General features: G+C 39.1%; 1 protein-coding gene across 1 annotated transcript; it reads left to right on the forward strand.

Moving 5' to 3' along the window:
- The first annotated feature begins 11,322 nt into the window (after window positions 1-11,322).
- Window positions 11,323-17,889, forward strand: LOC127987101 (SLAM family member 9-like). The gene is made up of 4 exons (XM_052589395.1): window positions 11,323-11,670; window positions 12,145-12,474; window positions 16,819-17,160; window positions 17,395-17,889. Exons 1-4 carry the CDS (start codon window positions 11,628-11,630, stop codon window positions 17,520-17,522), a joined length of 843 nt encoding a protein of 280 aa, XP_052445355.1. The 5' UTR covers window positions 11,323-11,627; the 3' UTR covers window positions 17,523-17,889.
- The last annotated feature ends 163 nt before the right edge of the window (window positions 17,890-18,052 follow it).

An 18,052-nucleotide genomic window follows, 5' to 3' on the forward strand; every position in this document is an offset into this window, starting at 1 on the left:
TTCACACACACACACACACACACACATGCGTCTGTTAAATGTTATAATATCAAAGTTAATGTTGTGATTTATTTGTGTACTGTCATGCCAGAATAGTTTGAAAGAACCTAACTAATTGTAAATTTATTGTATGTGTTTTCGTATATTTTTATACAATATATACAATTGAACAAAGTCCAATTTGATCCTGAGTTATATTTATCAAATGTTCAATGCTTTGTTTATGAACTCTGTAGCTGTTAATGCCATCCTTTTCTGCATTTCTTCTAACATGTTACTTTTTGACTTTTCTCTTGTTTTTAATAAATATTTTCCTTTTGATAATTATTATTTGTGTGTAAAAGTGATATTTAAAATGAACAACATTTGTAGGTTTAATGCCTAGCTCAATTTGGGTTAATTTTAACGTAGAAATGCATTGTTTCCCCACATGGCTGCACTCTGCGAGTTTATTTTCTTCCAGGAGGAGGCGCTAAGAGCGGGAGAGGTAAGGGTTTCTCCGGTAACGGCTGCAGAGCGGTGCTGAGCTCACAAACGCTGCCTTATCAAGCGTTACATGCGAAATGATATCGAACATTTTATAAATACAGTAGTTTTCCTTCTGAAATACAGTGATAAAAAACACCCGCTCTGGTTTTTGAAACCCTGCAATATAGTCATTTTAAACCATAAAAAAGGCAACCCAGCAGGCTGGGTTATATATGATAACCCAACTGGTTGGGTTAAAATAACCCAGCGCTGGGTTCGTCCCTTTTTGACCCAGCGCTGGGTTGTCAAAATAACCCAAATTGGGTTGTTTTCAACCCAGCAGTTTTTAGAGTGAAGTATGGTGACCCATACTCAGAATCTGTGCTCTGCATTTAACCCATCCAAAGTGCACACACACACTGTGAACACACACCCAGAGCAGTGGGCAGCCATTTATGCTGCGGCGCCCGGGGAGCAGTTGGGGGTTCGGTGTCTTGTTCAAGGGCACTTAAGTCGTATTATTGCTGGCCCGGGATTCGAACCCACAACCAAGTAGGAGTCAAACTCTCTAACCACTAGGCCATGACTTCCCTTGGTCTATGTTACTGTCGAAATTTGGCCGTTTTTTTACAGCGATTTTTAACAGTGCTGAAGTTGGACCAATCAGATGTGAGAGAAGTGACACATGTCTTACACAAAGTCACTCCAGTTTATCTTGCTCCAAATTAAAGACTACTAATGCAAAAAAAAAAAAAAAAAAAGCCATTTTATGATTTATATAATTATTGGGATTCATATTATTATTATTATTATTTATCTTTCACACACAAGCAATTTTAGTTGTTATTATAAATTGTTTATTTGAAGTAAATCAAACTTGCTTTGTGTTGCAAGGCTTGTGATTGGCTGTTCACCAGTGATGTCACACATTCATGCGCATGCACTCCACAAACTCGGGATCTAAGCAGAGCCCGTCTATGGAGAGCCTTCCCACTCCCTATTAAGTCCTATTGTACTGAATTTTGGTTGCAGTTCCACCAGAGTTCCAAAAATGAGTGCAAAATGAATGGGAGTCTATGGGGCTAGATGGCTAAATTCAAGTGGGTATAACTGCAGACCAAATATCTCCAAAATGGGGCGTGAACTCCAAAATGGGGCGGGGTCTCCTTTCGCAAAGACTTTCACCATTGGCTGTGGCTTCAGCCAATTGCTCCTGGCTTACATTTCAAAATAAAACCTTATAAATTAATTGTTTCTAGTTCATCTGAAAAAAAAAATGCTATATATAAATATTATTATTTGTGATGCTGGGTGTAACTAAAAAGGTGCCATTGTCCGGTGAGTCTCATATTGCATGATCTTATTAACTGTTTATGTCCTGAACTGAAACTTTCTTTACCACGCTATTCAGCGCTAATCCCGACATTCAGTCAATTTCACTGGTTAAGGTAAGGTGTGGGGTAGGTTTAGGGGTTAGCATTTTTGTTGCATAGTGTAGGAAACACTTTAACACAACCAATAAAAACTTCAGAATCAGCTGTGGGGCGGAGTTTGCCCTGAAGTGGATTGGCGGGAAAATTGTGCATGCGTGTCTGTCACAGGATGACAGACAGGGAGGAACTATTGTCCTGGGAAATGTTTCAGAGTGGGAGCAGTTTGACACCGTGACACCGGGCCGGTTCCGGGGTTTCCCCCATGTATTGTGTCCGGGGCGCAGCGATGTAATGAAGAGACGAGCTTCAGCTGTGTGATAGGAGGGAAGTCAATGGCGATCGGACACAGACTGATTAGGTGGATTATAAAAGGGGCATTCTGACATGAAGAGGGGGAGAACAGAGTGGGAACAGGGATGGAAACGGAGCAGATGGATTAATGCCGCGGGGACAGAGCTGACGGATTAATACCGCGGGATGGTGGAGGACAGAGCGGGAAGGACTAACGCGGCGGGAAGGTGGAACTCTAGTCACAGCGTTTTGGGGAATTGGAGGAACAAATCTACAGAGTGAACTGGATGAGGATTGGAGAGCGGCTGAGCACCCCTATCATCTATGCAGCAGTGTTGGAGATTTAAGTTCTAGAATAGTAGAAGAGCTATATTCACTGTGTGTCTGCAGTGGACTGCAGTGCTTAGTGTGAAGTGAACACGGGTGGTTCTTTGAAGTAACCGATTGCATGCACAAGTGTGGGTGTATAATTTGGCTGTCGGCTCCGAAGAGAAGCCGCTGTGTGAGGACGTCATACCATTGTCCGTCCCATTATCTGCTGCTGTCTGCTCTGAAGAAAGGCCACTGGGTGAAGCTGTCTTACCATTGTCTGTTCCACTATCTGCCATCCGTTCTGAAGGTCCGCTCTGAAGGTAATCTGCCATGTGAAAGTCTCTTACTACAGGTTGTTCTATTACCTGCCGTTGTCTGCCCCGAAGAGGAGCTGTTAGGCGAAGATCCTTGTATCACTGTCTGTACGATCACCTGCTGTTCAAGGAGGAACTGTCGTGGGCTCGATCCTACTATTGCCTATACAGATACGTAATTTTACTTGTTTGGAGAGGAACTGCTGTGATACTCCCTTGTCACTGTTATGCAGGTATTGGCCATTGGCTGTCCAGAAGAGGAATCATTACTTATCAATGACTGCTTGGAAATGAATTGCTGAGTCGAGATCTTGTAGACCTATCTGTGCTGTTATCTGCTCTGTGGAAGGATTGAGTTTGCTTCCCGTTCTGTTATCTGTTGAGTTGGGACCATTGTGCCAAGAGCCCAGTTTTTAATAAAACTGAACTTTTATACTTGCCTTGCTGTCCGTCTGTGGTGTCTCTGGGTAAACTCCTCGAGGTGGTACGTTCGTTAGGGGCCCGTTCCGGCCTGTGACAACTCTCTCAATGGGAGGAAGCCATGACCTGTTTTGGAGTTCCCACCCCTTTTTGGAGATCTCCAGGCTGCAGTTATACCCTGCTCGCTAAATTTGTCCCTTTCACCCGATTGCCGTCGAGAAATCTCAGATCTGATTGTAGTTTTTGCAAGTTCAACATGGGTTACAAGTCGAAAGTTGAATGAACGAGTACTTATGTCCTTTCGATTTCTTACAGGTTGAGTTGTTGCCCATAACACACTAGCATTCTATTAATGAATGCTGATTGGTCCGTGAAGGAATGATTATGACCAGAGATACTGCTCGATGGATTCCGAATAAGAATCTGCGGGATCAGAACGTTAAGGTGGACTTTTTCATCCAAGTTTTTCTTTTCAACGCAGCAACTTTTTTTTTTTTTTTTTTTTTGGGTTGCTGGTACTTTTATCTGCCTATTATGTATGTACTATGAAATTTACATGGAAAATAAAGTTAATTTGAGTACTTCTGTTATTCTTGTGTTAAGAAATACCAGATACATATGGTATAGTATCGCCACCTTAAACACAAACAAATGTCACGCTCAATAGTGCTAAGTATCAATAAAAACTGAAAAAGGAAAAAAAATGCCTCGCAGGTGTGCAATGATAAATTGTTCTAATAGCGGGCAAGGGTTCTATTTCTCATTTACCAAGGACGAAAAAAGTTAACCCATGTGGACGGTGTTAACTGTCAAAGCCAACCTGAATTTACAGTGGTTCACGTGGGAGGGAAAGTTGGCCAAATGCCAAGTAGGCTAATGTCCAAAATCGGAGCACGAAAGCACCAGAGCCGTTAAATAATACATTTTTAAACGGCTCTGTAAAGCACCATAGACTTTCTCTGAAAGCACCAAACTGACTGAAGGATTGCCGTAAAGCAGTACCTCTGGTCGTACGATGTGTATGACGTCATTGACATTTTAAAAGACTTTTTAAAGCAAATAAGTGTCTCTAAAAAATCTAACACCCAGCAATGTGTAATTTCTTTGCATCTCCTTTTAAATACAACATTCAAATTACTAGACAAAAAAATTATATCCTCAGAAAAGTGGATTTTGAGGGTATACCGCCATTGACCACCATTCATTCTGCACTTGTCCTGTGAGCGCCCTCATATGGAATCAGAGTGGAACTGCAACCAGTTCAGAAGCCGGAAGTGTAGTGAGAGTGAAACTTCTCGCCATATTACACATTCTCTGATCTAAGCCTGAATTGACAAAGACAGTTGATGAACAGCATCATGGTACCAACAAAGCCGGATTGGAGAGGTTTGGTTTTGTCAACTCAAAACTAACCCTGTAACTGAATTTGTTCATGGTACAGGCCCGTGGACTGAATGAATGAATGACATCATTGTGATTTTCAATAAGATTACTTTAGTCTCTGGATGAACCAAAACTGTATAAAAGGTTATCTGCAAGATTCTTATTTTGACACTAGATGGCGCTCAGACAAAATGGCGTTCAAAGTAAAAAAAAAAGTGTCTGTTTTTGCCAAATGTGTTGCTGTTGCATTTTGCTTTTGGTAGCACTGTTATACAACTGAAAAATATACATATTTTTTGTTAGCGGTGTTGTTAGCTAGCTATTTAATTATCCCCAAAATAAAAATAAGTCAATAACAACCATCAGACATCTGCATGATATAACAATCACAGCAGTGAACAATAAATTGCATTTATTTCTAATGATGGCAAAAACAGGTTATGAACTGTTTGGGGCTTGATATGAAGAACATCAGTAGTTTTGAGAAATAACTGACTGATTTGACTAGAAGCTCTTTATATTGGAGAATAGCACATACATTCAGTTTACTTGTGCAGGTCAGTATATATCAAAACACTGCTTCATCATGTAGATTATCTCCTGGCTCAAATCTGAAAAATATTACTGAGACATTAAGATATTAAACATTTTAACACCATCGTTTTCTGTAACGCTGCTTTGAAACAATGGCTATTGAAAAAAAGCGCTATAGTAACAAATCAGACTTCACTCGAATTGACTGATATTTTATCACATACTGTTTTATCTGAGATAGTCGTGTATCAGTTAGATTCAGGATTTCATGGTAAAGTGGTTAGTTCTTGCTAAAGTTAGACTGAGTTTCATATGAAATGGAAAAAATGCATTTAACCACACTCTAATGATGCCTAAAGCAGTCTGTGTTTAATTTTAAGTCAACCGCAAACATTCAGCAATGTTCAAGCACAACTGTTTCCTGCAAATCTACACCGATGTAAATCAGATGCAAAAATGTTTCTTGTTTTGGGAATTTGTTAAAAAGAATAAAATAATTATAATTCTTTAAGAGGCTATAGAGTCAAAGACGAAAATGTTTGTGTTTCACAAGATTAAAATGATTTGTTAAAAGTATTTTGTATTCTTTAAGAGAGAATTTCATTAATCCAGCCCTGAATTTACACTTACAATCCTAAAACTCAATCTACATGTTTTCAAGGGCTGAGATGAAAGACAGACTCTGAGGTAGTCACAGGAGCTTCCTGTGAAAGTCACAAAGCGGGTCTGATACGTGTCTGATCATCTTCTCTTGACGATAGGTGCATATTCCACATCATCATCCTCTTTAACATCCTGTAAAAAAAAAAAAAAAAAAGAATGAATTCAGTCTTAAGTGTCTTTGACATCATGATGTTTTCCAGAAGCATTTGAAGAATCACAAAAGAATGTTCAGTATCTGAAACTGAAGATTTGAACTGTGATGACATCAGCTGACAGGAAATACTTCATCAGAGGCTCATTTTGAGCACTGGAAGCATGAACTAAGGGACCTTTTGATCTGTTATCCTTTAGTTACATGGTAAAAGGTTTCTGTGCACTGAATATTGATCCTACGACTTTATACTTCTCTAATATGGAGCCGCTTTGTGCTTTTGGCTCTATCACACAGATGGACACACTGTTGAAATGACACAGATACACAACATTAATTAGTGTATTACCGGTTTCTGTGCTTCTCTTTTGTAGAATGTAGGCTCAATGTAAGTGATCTCGTCTTCATGAGTCTCAGCTGTTTCAATGATAAAAATAATGGATTAAAACATTGCATTTCTGTGTTTTTAAAGGAGCATCAGTGAGTAGAGCTGGAGATCTTTGCCCGAACCCGAATTTCTATCATCTTACGCGGGCTCGGGCCGGGCTCGGGCTTGCGCTCCGGTTTGCGAGGTAAACGAGCGGTCATGTGATGTGTTTCGATTAGCACGAGAAAGATGCGAAAATGAATGCTGAGCAGGTGTAACGGAGGCTTGCCTCTGGTGATTACGTTTTGGTTGCACCAGCAACTAAAGCAAAGTCTGAGGTGTGGAAAAGTTTTGACCATGTTTATAATGAGAATAATGAGTGAATAATGACGCACCATCAGTGAGCGCAGGAACGCGCTGAAGACATCTACAGTGGATTCAATCATTTTCCTCCACAAAAACATGTAGACCTAGCCTAATCTCTCTGAGTAAAGGTTTTTAAAATGATAACTAAATATTCATTGAGTCTTAAATGCATAATGTTGACAGAGTATTTACGCTAATGTTGGCATTATTCTTTTATTAAATAAAGCATATCCGGCGGAGCCTTTATCTTAATTTCGTTATTGCCAAATACCCATCTTAATTTAAAATTTATCTTAATTTAATTTTTTTTTTTAAATGACTCGTTTTTATTGGTGCGTTGGTCTATTTATAGGTTAAATGAGCCTATGTCTAGAATGCTGAGATGTTACGATGTGACACAGGTCCTGTCGGGCCTAACTTTTAAGGCCCGATTACAGCTCTATCAGTGAGATATCTGCAGAGGTGGAGAGTCCAGGGGTCAGAAAGTAAAAGTCCTGCCACATTTTTGCTCCACCCATGAACTCAGCAGCTGATTTCACCAGAGGAGGAAACAAGTCATTCCTTCCAAGTCACAAACTAGTCTCAACTCAAATCCCAAGTCCTCAAAGAGTTAAAGTCAATGAGATAATTAAGAGACTAATTAAATGATGATTGTGCATTGGTGATGAACACCTGCTGTTATTGTGCGTTACAGAGGATCAGATGCTGATGTTTTATTGGTTAAAATTATGCCACCATCATGGAGATCAGTGTTTGCTTCAGTTGGGCTCTTGACCTTTGGTTTCTTATGTTAGATATTTCTCTGTAAAAGTACATGTGCTGTTATAAAACAGTGTGATCAGTGCTGTGCAGAAAACCGTTACTAGCCGGTTTTACATGATGAAGTAATTATTAGGCATCAGCCTGTTTATTTCCAAAACAATTTTATGTATTTATTATTAACAAATGTTCAGTTTTTAAATAACCTACCTTGTGGAACCATTGGTTTAATCACTATAATGAATACATTTCCTATTGTATGTAATAAATATACATTTTTCGAAATCTTTTCCTAATAAGACGCACAGACATCATGACCCAGCATATGAATCTCAACAATGGTGACAATCAACAAAACGCTTCAAGCTGAAGTGCATGCTGGGTAACACCATAGTAAAAACTCTGATTATGCACTGTAGCATGAATAATTATTGTAACCACTGTTGAGGATCATGTGATAAGTGCTCATGTCTAAAATCCCGAGCCTGTACAATTTTTTCCCCCAATATTTAAGCATTACAATAATATTTGTTTAATAGGACTTTTTTTGTAGTTCAGTAATTGCTGAACATAATTTAACAAACCAAAGAGAGACACCTTCATCAAGTTAATTAAAATGTTTTAGATGAAAAAAGGGCAATTAAATTTTCTACTTCAAGCTTTTAATTCAGCAATGTGTTAATGTTTACTACGTAACACAACCGCAAGTGTTTAAAAGCAAATTACTTTGAATTATTAAAAGGGTCAAGAGCCCAACTGAAGCAAACACTGATCTCCATGATGGTGGCATAATTTTAACCAATAAAACATCAGCATCTGATCCTCTGTAACCCCCAATAACAGCAGGTGTTCATCACCAATGCACAATCATCATTTAATTAGTCTCTTAATTATCTCATTGACTTTAACTCTTTGAGGACTTGGGATTTGAGTTGAGACTAGTTTGTGACTTGGAAGGAATGACTTGTTTCCTCCTCTGGTGAAATCAGCTGCTGAGTTCATGGGTGGAGCAAAAATGTGGCAGGACTTTTACTTTCTGACCCCTGGACTCTCCACCTCTGGATATCTGAATAGTGCTGCATAGTGTGTGATTTAACACTTACCTTCTTTGTCTGTTTTTCTACATTTCCTGCAAATACAAACTATCACGACTGCAGCAACAATCAGCAGACTACTATACCAACTAACACATGCTTCTGGCATCCAATAATACACATGTTTTCTACTCTTCAGGTTTAACATTTCTTAAAAATAAGGCAGACCACAGAAGTTTCACTTCCCCATATATAGTGCATTCAAGGTATAATGTTCATTCTCTGTGCTAGAAAAACAAAACCATGAGCTGTGGTTTTCTATGGGTCTGTTTAAACAGAATGTGGTTTAGCTGCAGTGGGGTATTGAACAGGTTTGGGTGTGTTGGGTGAGATCTAGTTTAAAACATTCATGCATGTTTTAACATCTGTTGTGAACATACTTTGTCTTTCTTAGTGAAGCAGCATGCTGCATTTGCTTGACTCATTTACTCAAGGGACTTGGCTATCGTTACTGATTCTATTTGGAAGTCTACCGGAAGTTAAGTTAGGGCCATAAAAGCATGCATGCGCAGTAACGTTTGTTTATGTTGTTGCCATTGAAACTGTCTATAGCCATGTACGCAGCACTGTGTCATATGCCACAGTTGTGCACAAGTGGTTTATCACAGCTCCAGATTTATTTGTTCATTATTTACGTCATCAGCGACTAGTCAACTTCGATTCGACTTTTAAAAATCTGAAGTCGTTCAAGCCCTATTGGATACAGAGCTCTGTGAACAGCCAGCCTCTTTTGCAATGACCTTTAGTGTCTTGCCCTCCTTGTGCAAGGTGTCAATGGTCGTCTTTTGGACAACTGTCAAGTCAGCAGTCTTCCCCATGATTATGTAGCCTACAGAACTAGACTAAGAGACCATTTAAAGGCCTTTGCAGGTGTTTTGATAGGAGTGTGGCACCAGGTGTCTTCAATATTGAACCTTTTCACAATATTCTAATTCTCTGAGACACTGAATTTGGGATTTTCCTTAGTTGATAGTTATAATCATCAAAATGAAAAGAAATAAACATTTGAAATATATCAGTATGTGTGTAATGAATAAATATAATATACAAGTTTCATTTTTTGAATGGAATTAGTGAAATCAACTTTTTGATGATATTCTAATTATATGACCAGCACCTGTATGTGAGTCAAAGTGAAACCGGCAGCATACAGAGCTGTGGTTTGATCTGTTGGGTGAAAAGAAGGAAGAAAAAAAAAACAGCTATTCAAACATGTGGTTTGTGTGAGTGTGATCTACTGATGGCATCATAAAACATCTTAACCTCCTAAAATCCCTTTACACTTTTAAGAGCAAAATAATAAATAAACAATTAGCCTACATTTTGGGAAGTCATTGTTGCAAAAATAATATAGATCAGATTATCTACAGGTCCTTCTCAAAAAATTAGCATATTGTGATGAAGTTCATTATTTTCCATAATGTAATGATACAAATTTAACTTTCATGTATTTTAGATTCATTGCACACCAACTGAAATATTTCAGGTCTTTTATTGTTTTAATACTGATGATTTTGGCATACAGCTCATGAAAATCTCAAAAAATTAGCATATCATGAAAAGGTTCTCTAAACGAGCTATTAACCTAATCATCTGAATCAACTAATTAACTCTAAACACCTGCAAACGATTCCTGAGGCTTTTAAAAACTCCCAGCCTGGTTCATTGCTCAAAACCGCAATCATGGGTAAGACTGCCGACCTGACTGCTGTCCAGAAGGCCATCATTGACACCCTCAAGCGAGAGGGTAAGACACAGAAAGAAATTTCTGAACGAATAGGCTGTTCCCAGAGTGCTGTATCAAGGCACCTCAGTGGGAAGTCTGTTGGAAGGAAAAAGTGTGGCAAAAAACGCTGCACAACGAGAAGAGGTGACCGGACCCTGAGGAAGATTGTGGACTGAGTCTGGAGTAGAAACATCCAGAGCCACCGTGCACAGGCGTGTGCAGGAAATGGGCTACAGGTGCCGCATTCCCCAGGTCAAGCCACTTTTGAACCAGAAACAGCGGCAGAAGCACCTGACCTGGGCTACAGAGAAGCAGCACTGGACTGTTGCTCAGTGGTCCAAAGTACTTTTTTCGGATGAAAGCAAATTTTGCATGTCATTCGGAAATCAAGGTGTCAGAGTCTGGAGGAAGACTGGGGAGAAGGAAATGCTAAAATGCCTGAAGTCCAGTGTCAAGTACCCACAGTAAGTGATGGTCTGGGGTGCCATGTCAGCTGCTGGTGTTGGTCCACTGTGTTTTATCAAGGGCAGGGTCAATGCAGCTAGCTATCAGGAGATTTTGGAGCACTTCATGCTTCCATCTGCTGAAAAGCTTTATGGAGATGAAGATTTCGTTTTTCAGCACGACCTGGCACCTGCTCACAGTGCCAAAACCACTGGTAAATGGTTTACTGACCATGGTATTACTGTGCTCAATTGGCCTGCCAACTCTCCTGACCTGAACCCCATAGAGAATCTGTGGGATATTGTGAAGAGAAAGTTGAGAGACTCAAGACCCAACACTCTGGATGAGCTTAAGGCCGCTATCGAAGCATCCTGGGCCTCCATAACACCTCAGCAGTGCCACAGGCTGATTGCCTCCATGCCACGCCGCATTTCTGCAAAAGGATTCCCCACCAAGTATTGAGTGCATAACTGAACATAATTATTTGAAGGTTGACTTTTTTTGTATTAAAAACAATTTTCTTTTATTGGTCGGATGAAATATGCAAATTTTTTGAGATAGGAATTTTGGGTTTTCATGAGCTGTATGCCAAAATCATAAGTATTAAAACAATAAAAGACCTGAAATATTTCAGTTGGTGTGCAATGAATCTAAAATATATGAAAGTTTAATTTTTATCATTACATTATGGAAAATAATAAACTTTATCACAATATGCTAATTTTTTGAGAAGGACCAATGCATGCAAGACAAGCCTGTTCATGTGAAGTGAGTGGGTGGTGCTCAGATATTATTGGTAGATAAATCACACACAACACTAGCTATATTGCAGTTTATCACTGTCCTGTGAGTCCTCTCATAAAGGCTAGGTGTTCACACACTTTAAGTGCTGTCATCTGAAAATGGTTTACATGTTTGTTTTGTTCTGCTTGTGGCGCCTGGTTGGTAAGTTATAATCATATTAATTTTAACTTTTTACTTTAGTTTTAATCTGATATATTTTATTTATAGAAATTTAATACAGAGCCATTAATATTTTTTTTTTTAAACAGCCAGATGATTTCCAAGATAAAAGCTTAAATGGTTGCTTAAACCAAATATTTGTGAGATCTAATTTAATCCAGAAGAGAAAAATATTGCAGGGGCAAAAACTATTAATCTGTTTTATGTCAAATAATTCATGGCTTTTCCACCTTGTAGTGGCATGAAATGATTATTGATTTATCTGAATAGAGACTAATGACAGACACTGTTATATTCTTCAATTTGTTGTATAGTTACTGATGTCTTTTTCCTGTTTTAGGCACATGTTAACAAATTAAGGGCTCTAAATATTGAACTGGGCTGCAGTTCAGTTTTGTTCTGTGTGGAATCTGGTCTATTTAAGTAAAACATCAAATCTGTGTCTCTGTTCTTTAGATGTATTTGGTGATATGGTTACAGTCACAGAGTCAGTGTCAGTGACGGAGGGAGATTCAGTCACTCTAGACTCTGGTTTTACTGAAATAATGGATGAAGATCTGATTCTGTGGAGGTTTGGATCTGAAAACACTGTGATAGTTAAAATCAATGTAATAGCCAACAGCATCTCTGTATATGATGAAGTTCTTCATGGGAGATTCAGAGACAGACTGAAGCTGAACAAAAAAACTGGATCTCTGATCATCACAAACACCAGAACTGAACACACTGGACTCTATCAACTACAGAGCAACAGTGTGATCAAGAGTTTCAGTCTCACTGTACACGGTGAGTTAAATGTTTGCTTCATCTATTTTATTTAAATTAAATACAATTTTATTTAAATTCCATTAAAAAAATGGCACTTAAAGTATTGAACTAAAATATTATTTCATCCATATCAGCTGGCTCTTAACCTGTTCAATGAAAGAAAACAAACACAATTCTGACAGGAACGGAAGCAAAATGAAATTTTATAGTTCCGAATAGGAAAATGTGAAAAGGCTATTAAACGGATTATAACGTTATTTTATCGTTCAATTTAATATTTTAAATTTGCTGGCAACCAATCACGAATTCCAGTAGTACAGTATATGCAAATTCACACCACACACACACAATACGATTGTAATTGCGTTAAGACCCACGGATTTTTTTAACTCTTCAAACAACGAATGCAAATGCAATAAAATGTGAGACACGCAATCGACGCTTTTCACATGCCCTCATGCCACCCATTTTCTCATGCACAGAAAAATCAAGAAGCAAAAAGGACACGGAGACCGACAGACTAGACAGAGCAGGTTACATATGATAGAAGAAAAAAACTCAGCTCTCAGATTCTGTCAATTTTATTACGAAATTCAAACAATAAATACTCCTCCGCTTGTCCAGGAACTCTGTGTAATCCGTACGGCTGTTAACATGGGCAGTTCGTGAATTTCACAAACGGTTTTAGTCCAGGCCTGTAGTTTTTTGCTGTTGTTAAAACAGCCAACCACACAACACGCTCTTCCCGGCATCACTCGACAGCATACGTATTAAAAAAAACTAAATAAAAATAACTTTTCGTACAGCCAACATCTGCTACAGCTGCATACGGGACAAACACGCTGCTTCTGCTACTTCCCCAGCAGCAAGGCATGCAGTAATGGCGGCGCTGCTTTACTTCCGTGTTTCGCATTGTTCACATGGATATTCCTCCAGGGCGATCAACTAATCCACATTCATGCTGCAATCCAGCGCCTTGTTCTCCACACTACAACGATAACATGATCAATTTATCGTCATCGCCTCGAAGAATCAGGAAGAGAAAGAAACAGCAAAGAGTAAGAAACCGCAATTAACTCTGCACTCTACCCACGCTCACCTCTCCCTTTTGTCCTCCCCTTAACCTAAAAAGTAGAGGACACACCAAAAAGGGGCCTGCAAGGAATCATCTGGTGGAAAGCAACTGATTGCAGTTTTGCTGTCCTAAACTTTTACACCACCAAAGTGACCGCCTCTCCAAACAGACCATCCTTTGAAATAGGGGCATCCATTTGTCATTTTCTTTAATGTGGGTGAGATTAAGCCAAAGGTGGCGCTCAACCGTAATCAACCCAGCCATAGAACGGCCTGCAGATCTGGTAGTATGTTTGGTAGAGCGTAGCGCCAAATCTGTTGCTCACCGCAGCTCTTTCACAGCCTCGGGTGTGATGCCCTCTCCATCGCCGAGTTCCTTTAAGTACTCTGCTTGGTAGGCTTGAAGAACCGCCATCGAGTGGAGCGATGCGGCCACCTGACCTGCAGCCATGTAGGATTTCCCAACGAGGCTGGACGTGACTCGACATGCCTTTGAAGGAAGAAGGGGGCAAGACTTTGAGACTTTATTTATTTATTTATCTATTAACTAAATATTTTAGTTTGTCATGTACATTTTTTTTTATTTGATCAGATAACATTTTAAGCTTTCATATGGTCATGTTACAACGTATCCATCAGATGTTGCAATGTAGCCAACCTATAGAGCATGTTGTCACATTTCACTTCCAGAAAAACATACACTGTAATTATGAAACAAAGCAACATATTTATACTAGACAAGTGTAAAATTACTGTGAATAAAAAATTATTTTCCTAACCCCGTGTGGATGTACACAAACTGAGAAAGTCAAAAAGTGTTACTTTGTGCCCCGCGCTCACCTAGGTCTAATAAAATGCGACCCGAGTTGCGACTTAGCCTAGGTGGGGTTTTTTTTTTTACTGCTGTGTGTGTGTGTGTACTTGGATGGGTTAAAGCTGAGCACCAATTCTGAGTAGGATTGTGGGTTACCATACTTGGCAAATGTCAGACTTTAACTTTCACCTCACTTTGGACAAGTCATTTGCATGCGTAAAATAAACGATTCGTTCAAGCAGAGCCCAATTTGATTGACTAGTGTGAGAGCTCTGTGCTGTGCCTGGACAGGGTTTGTTTAGCTGTCCCTGGCCCAGTTGGAAGAGGTGGGCCAGAGTGTGGTTTACTTGGGCTGGAACACGGTACACATGTAGTGTGAGCGCTAACCGCGCCGGAGCATGGAACTGCTACTATTTTGTATGCGTTACGTTCATCATTGAACGTAAACATATTATTACAACTATAGTACATTTTTCAATTAATTTAATTCAATCATGTATGTTTGCGTTTATAACAGGTCTGATTCTCACATAATTGATGAACAGGAATTGTAGTTTGCAAGTAAAGCTGCAAGTTCTTTCATTAACGTTAGCTGCCTCCTTAATAATTATCTGATATATACAAGTGAAAATCAAAAAAATTAATTATACAATATACCTTCTCAAAAAATTAGCATATTGTGATAAAGTTCATTATTTTCCATAATGTAATGATAAAAATTAAACTTTCATATATTTTAGATTCATTGCACACCAACTGAAATATTTCAGGTCTTTTATTGTTTTAATACTTATGATTTTGGCATACAGCTCATGAAAACCCAAAATTCCTATCTCAAAAAATTAGCATATCATGAAAAGGTTCTCTAAACGAGCTATTAACCTAATCATCTGAATCAACTAACTAACTCTAAACACTGGCAAAAGATTCCTGAGGCTTTTAAAAACTCCCAGCCTGGTTCATTACTCAAAACCGCAATCATGGGTAAGACTGCCGACCTGACTGCTGTCCAGAAGGCCATCATTGACACCCTCAAGCGAGAGGGTAAGACACAGAAAGAAATTTCTGAACGAATAGGCTGTTCCCAGAGTGCTGTATCAAGGCACCTCAGTGGGAAGTCTGTGGGAAGGAAAAAGTGTGGCAAAAAACGCTGCACAATGAGAAGAGGTGACCGGACCCTGAGGAAGATTGTGGACTGAGTCTGGAGTTGAAACATCCAGAGCCACCGTGCACAGGCGTGTGCAGGAAATGGGCTACAGGTGCCGCATTCCCCAGGTCAAGCCACTTTTGAACCAGAAACAGCGGCAGAAGCGCCTGACCTGGGCTACAGAGAAGCAGCACTGGACTGTTGCTCAGTGGTCCAAAGTACTTTTTTCGGATGAAAGCAAGTTTTGCATGTCATTCAGAAATCAAGGTGCCAGAGTCTGGAGGAAGACTGGGGAGAAGGAAATGCTAAAATGCCTGGAGTCCAGTGTCAAGTACCCACAGTCAGTGATGGTCTGGGGTGCCATGTCAGCTGCTGGTGTTGGTCCACTGTGTTTTATCAAGGGCAGGGTCAATGCAGCTAGCTATCAGGAGATTTTGGAGCACTTCATGCTTCCATCTGCTGAAAAGCTTTATGGAGATGAAGATTTCGTTTTTCTGCACGACCTGGCACCTGCTCACAGTGCCAAAACCACTGGTAAATGGTTTACTGACCATGGTATTACTGTGCTCAATTGGCCTGCCAACTCTCCTGACCTGAACCCCATAGAGAATCTGTGGGATATTGTGAAGAGAAAGTTGAGAGAAGCAAGACCCAACACTCTGGATGAGCTTAAGGCCGCTATCGAAGCATCCTGGGCCTCCATAACACCTCAGCAGTGCCACAGGCTGATTGCCTCCATGCCACGCCGCATTGAAGCAGTCATTTCTGCAAAAGGATTCCCGACCAAGTATTGAGTGCATAACTGAACATAATTATTTGAAGGTTGGCTTTTTTTGTATTAAAACACTTTTCTTTAATTGGTCAGATGAAATAGGCTAATTTTTTGAGATAGGAATTTTGGGTTTTCATGAGCTGTATGCCAAAATCATAAGTATTAAAACAATAAAAGACCTGAAATATTTCAGTTGGTGTGCAATGAATCTAAAATATATGAAAGTTTAATTTTTATCATTACATTATGGAAAATAATGAACTTTATCACAATATGCTAATTTTTTGAAAAGGACCTGTAAATTCATCACACAGAATATTAGCGAAAATGGTTTTCTCTGTTATCTCGTAGGCTTTATGATGAAAGCGTGTTCCGGCCCGGAAAGTTTAGTGCAAGTATGAGTGCAGGCCAGCGGGGAAGTGGGGAGGGGGGCGAATGCACTAGGGCTCGGTTCAAGGCAACAGTGCAGTGCGAGTACACTAGACACTCACTGACTGACTGACACGGCAATAAACACATTCTGATCTACAGAAGTTTTGTTTATGTCATTTTCAGCTCGTCTGTCTGTTCCTGTCATCAGCAGTAACTCTTCACAATGTTCATCATCATCATCATCTTCATCACAGCAGAATTGTTCATTGTTGTGTTCAGTGGTGAATGTGAGTCATGTGACTCTCTCCTGGTACAAAGGAAACAGTTTATTGTCCAGCATCAGTGTGTCTGATCTCAGCATCAGTCTCTCTCTACCTCTGGAGGTGGAATATCAGGAGAAAAACAGCTACAGCTGTGTGATCAACAATCCCATCACAAACCAGACCACACATCTGGACATCACTCAACACTGTAGCAACCAGACTCAACATCTGGACATCAGTCAACTGTGTCACACATGTTCAGGTACAGCAGCTGTGATAAGAGCATCAATTGAATCTATGCAATTAATACATTTGTTGATTTTACCGATACTGATAGCTTAGGATACAATAATTTATTAATGAAATTATGAATTAGCTCATGTCATCTTAAGCCTACTCACGTATTTCTAAAGGCTTGATTTTGAATATGTTTGTTTTTATCTAGAGACTAAAGTCAGCTTATTGAAAATATCACAATGTATTTATTTACTTACAGAAGTCCACATCCATTGTTGTGATACAGTTGAAGCTGTGATCCGATTGGTTATCTCTGCTCTGATGGGCGTGGCTACTGCAGCTGCTGTGGTTGTTTTGGTCAATGACGTCAGATCTGCTAGAGGATAAAAGAAAACAGAACAAATATCAGAAATATTCTGACATATTGTAGTTTTAATTGTAAAGTTGAAACTATGTGTGGTCTAAAAGTGTTTAGTGATGGTGAAACAAAGCTTTTCTTACAAACGTTTTCTACTGAATTCGATCAGAAAGGGTTCATTACCTGAATCTGGTGTTTTAGGAGACATCTGGTGGCCAAAGCGATGAACATTCTTTTAACTTTCTTCTTTAATACTATGCAAGTGTGCATTGTACATTTATTTGTTATTTATAGTTTTCATTATTTTTTTTTTATTTTTTTAAATCAATTTATGTAATGTTGCTATTTTCATTTTGTTTTATAATTGTTTGCAGCAACCATGAAAATAAAAATGTAACATTTGTCACACCAATAAATCATCCTAGAATTAAACTAAAACTGAATATTTACAGACTGATATACATCTGTGAATCATACACGGGCCTGTATAATAACTGCAGGAATGCCATAAAATAATCTGAATGAATAAAAATTCAGATTCAGTTTAAAATTATGGTTG

This window comes from Carassius gibelio, chromosome B22 (assembly GCF_023724105.1).
Source record: "Carassius gibelio isolate Cgi1373 ecotype wild population from Czech Republic chromosome B22, carGib1.2-hapl.c, whole genome shotgun sequence".
Taxonomy (NCBI): domain Eukaryota; kingdom Metazoa; phylum Chordata; class Actinopteri; order Cypriniformes; family Cyprinidae; genus Carassius; species Carassius gibelio.

What these genes read in the sequence shown, in the direction of transcription:
- LOC127987101 (XM_052589395.1), top strand. Translation starts at nt 11,628, where the DNA reads ATGGTTTACATGTTTGTTTTGTTCTGCTTGTGGCGCCTGGTTG. An exon ending in TTTCAGTCTCACTGTACACG is followed by an intron (nt 12,475 to 16,818) that starts GTGAGTTAAATG and finishes TGTCATTTTCAG; the next exon opens with CTCGTCTGTCTGTTCCTGTC. An exon ending in ACTGTGTCACACATGTTCAG is followed by an intron (nt 17,161 to 17,394) that starts GTACAGCAGCTG and finishes ATTTACTTACAG; the next exon opens with AAGTCCACATCCATTGTTGT.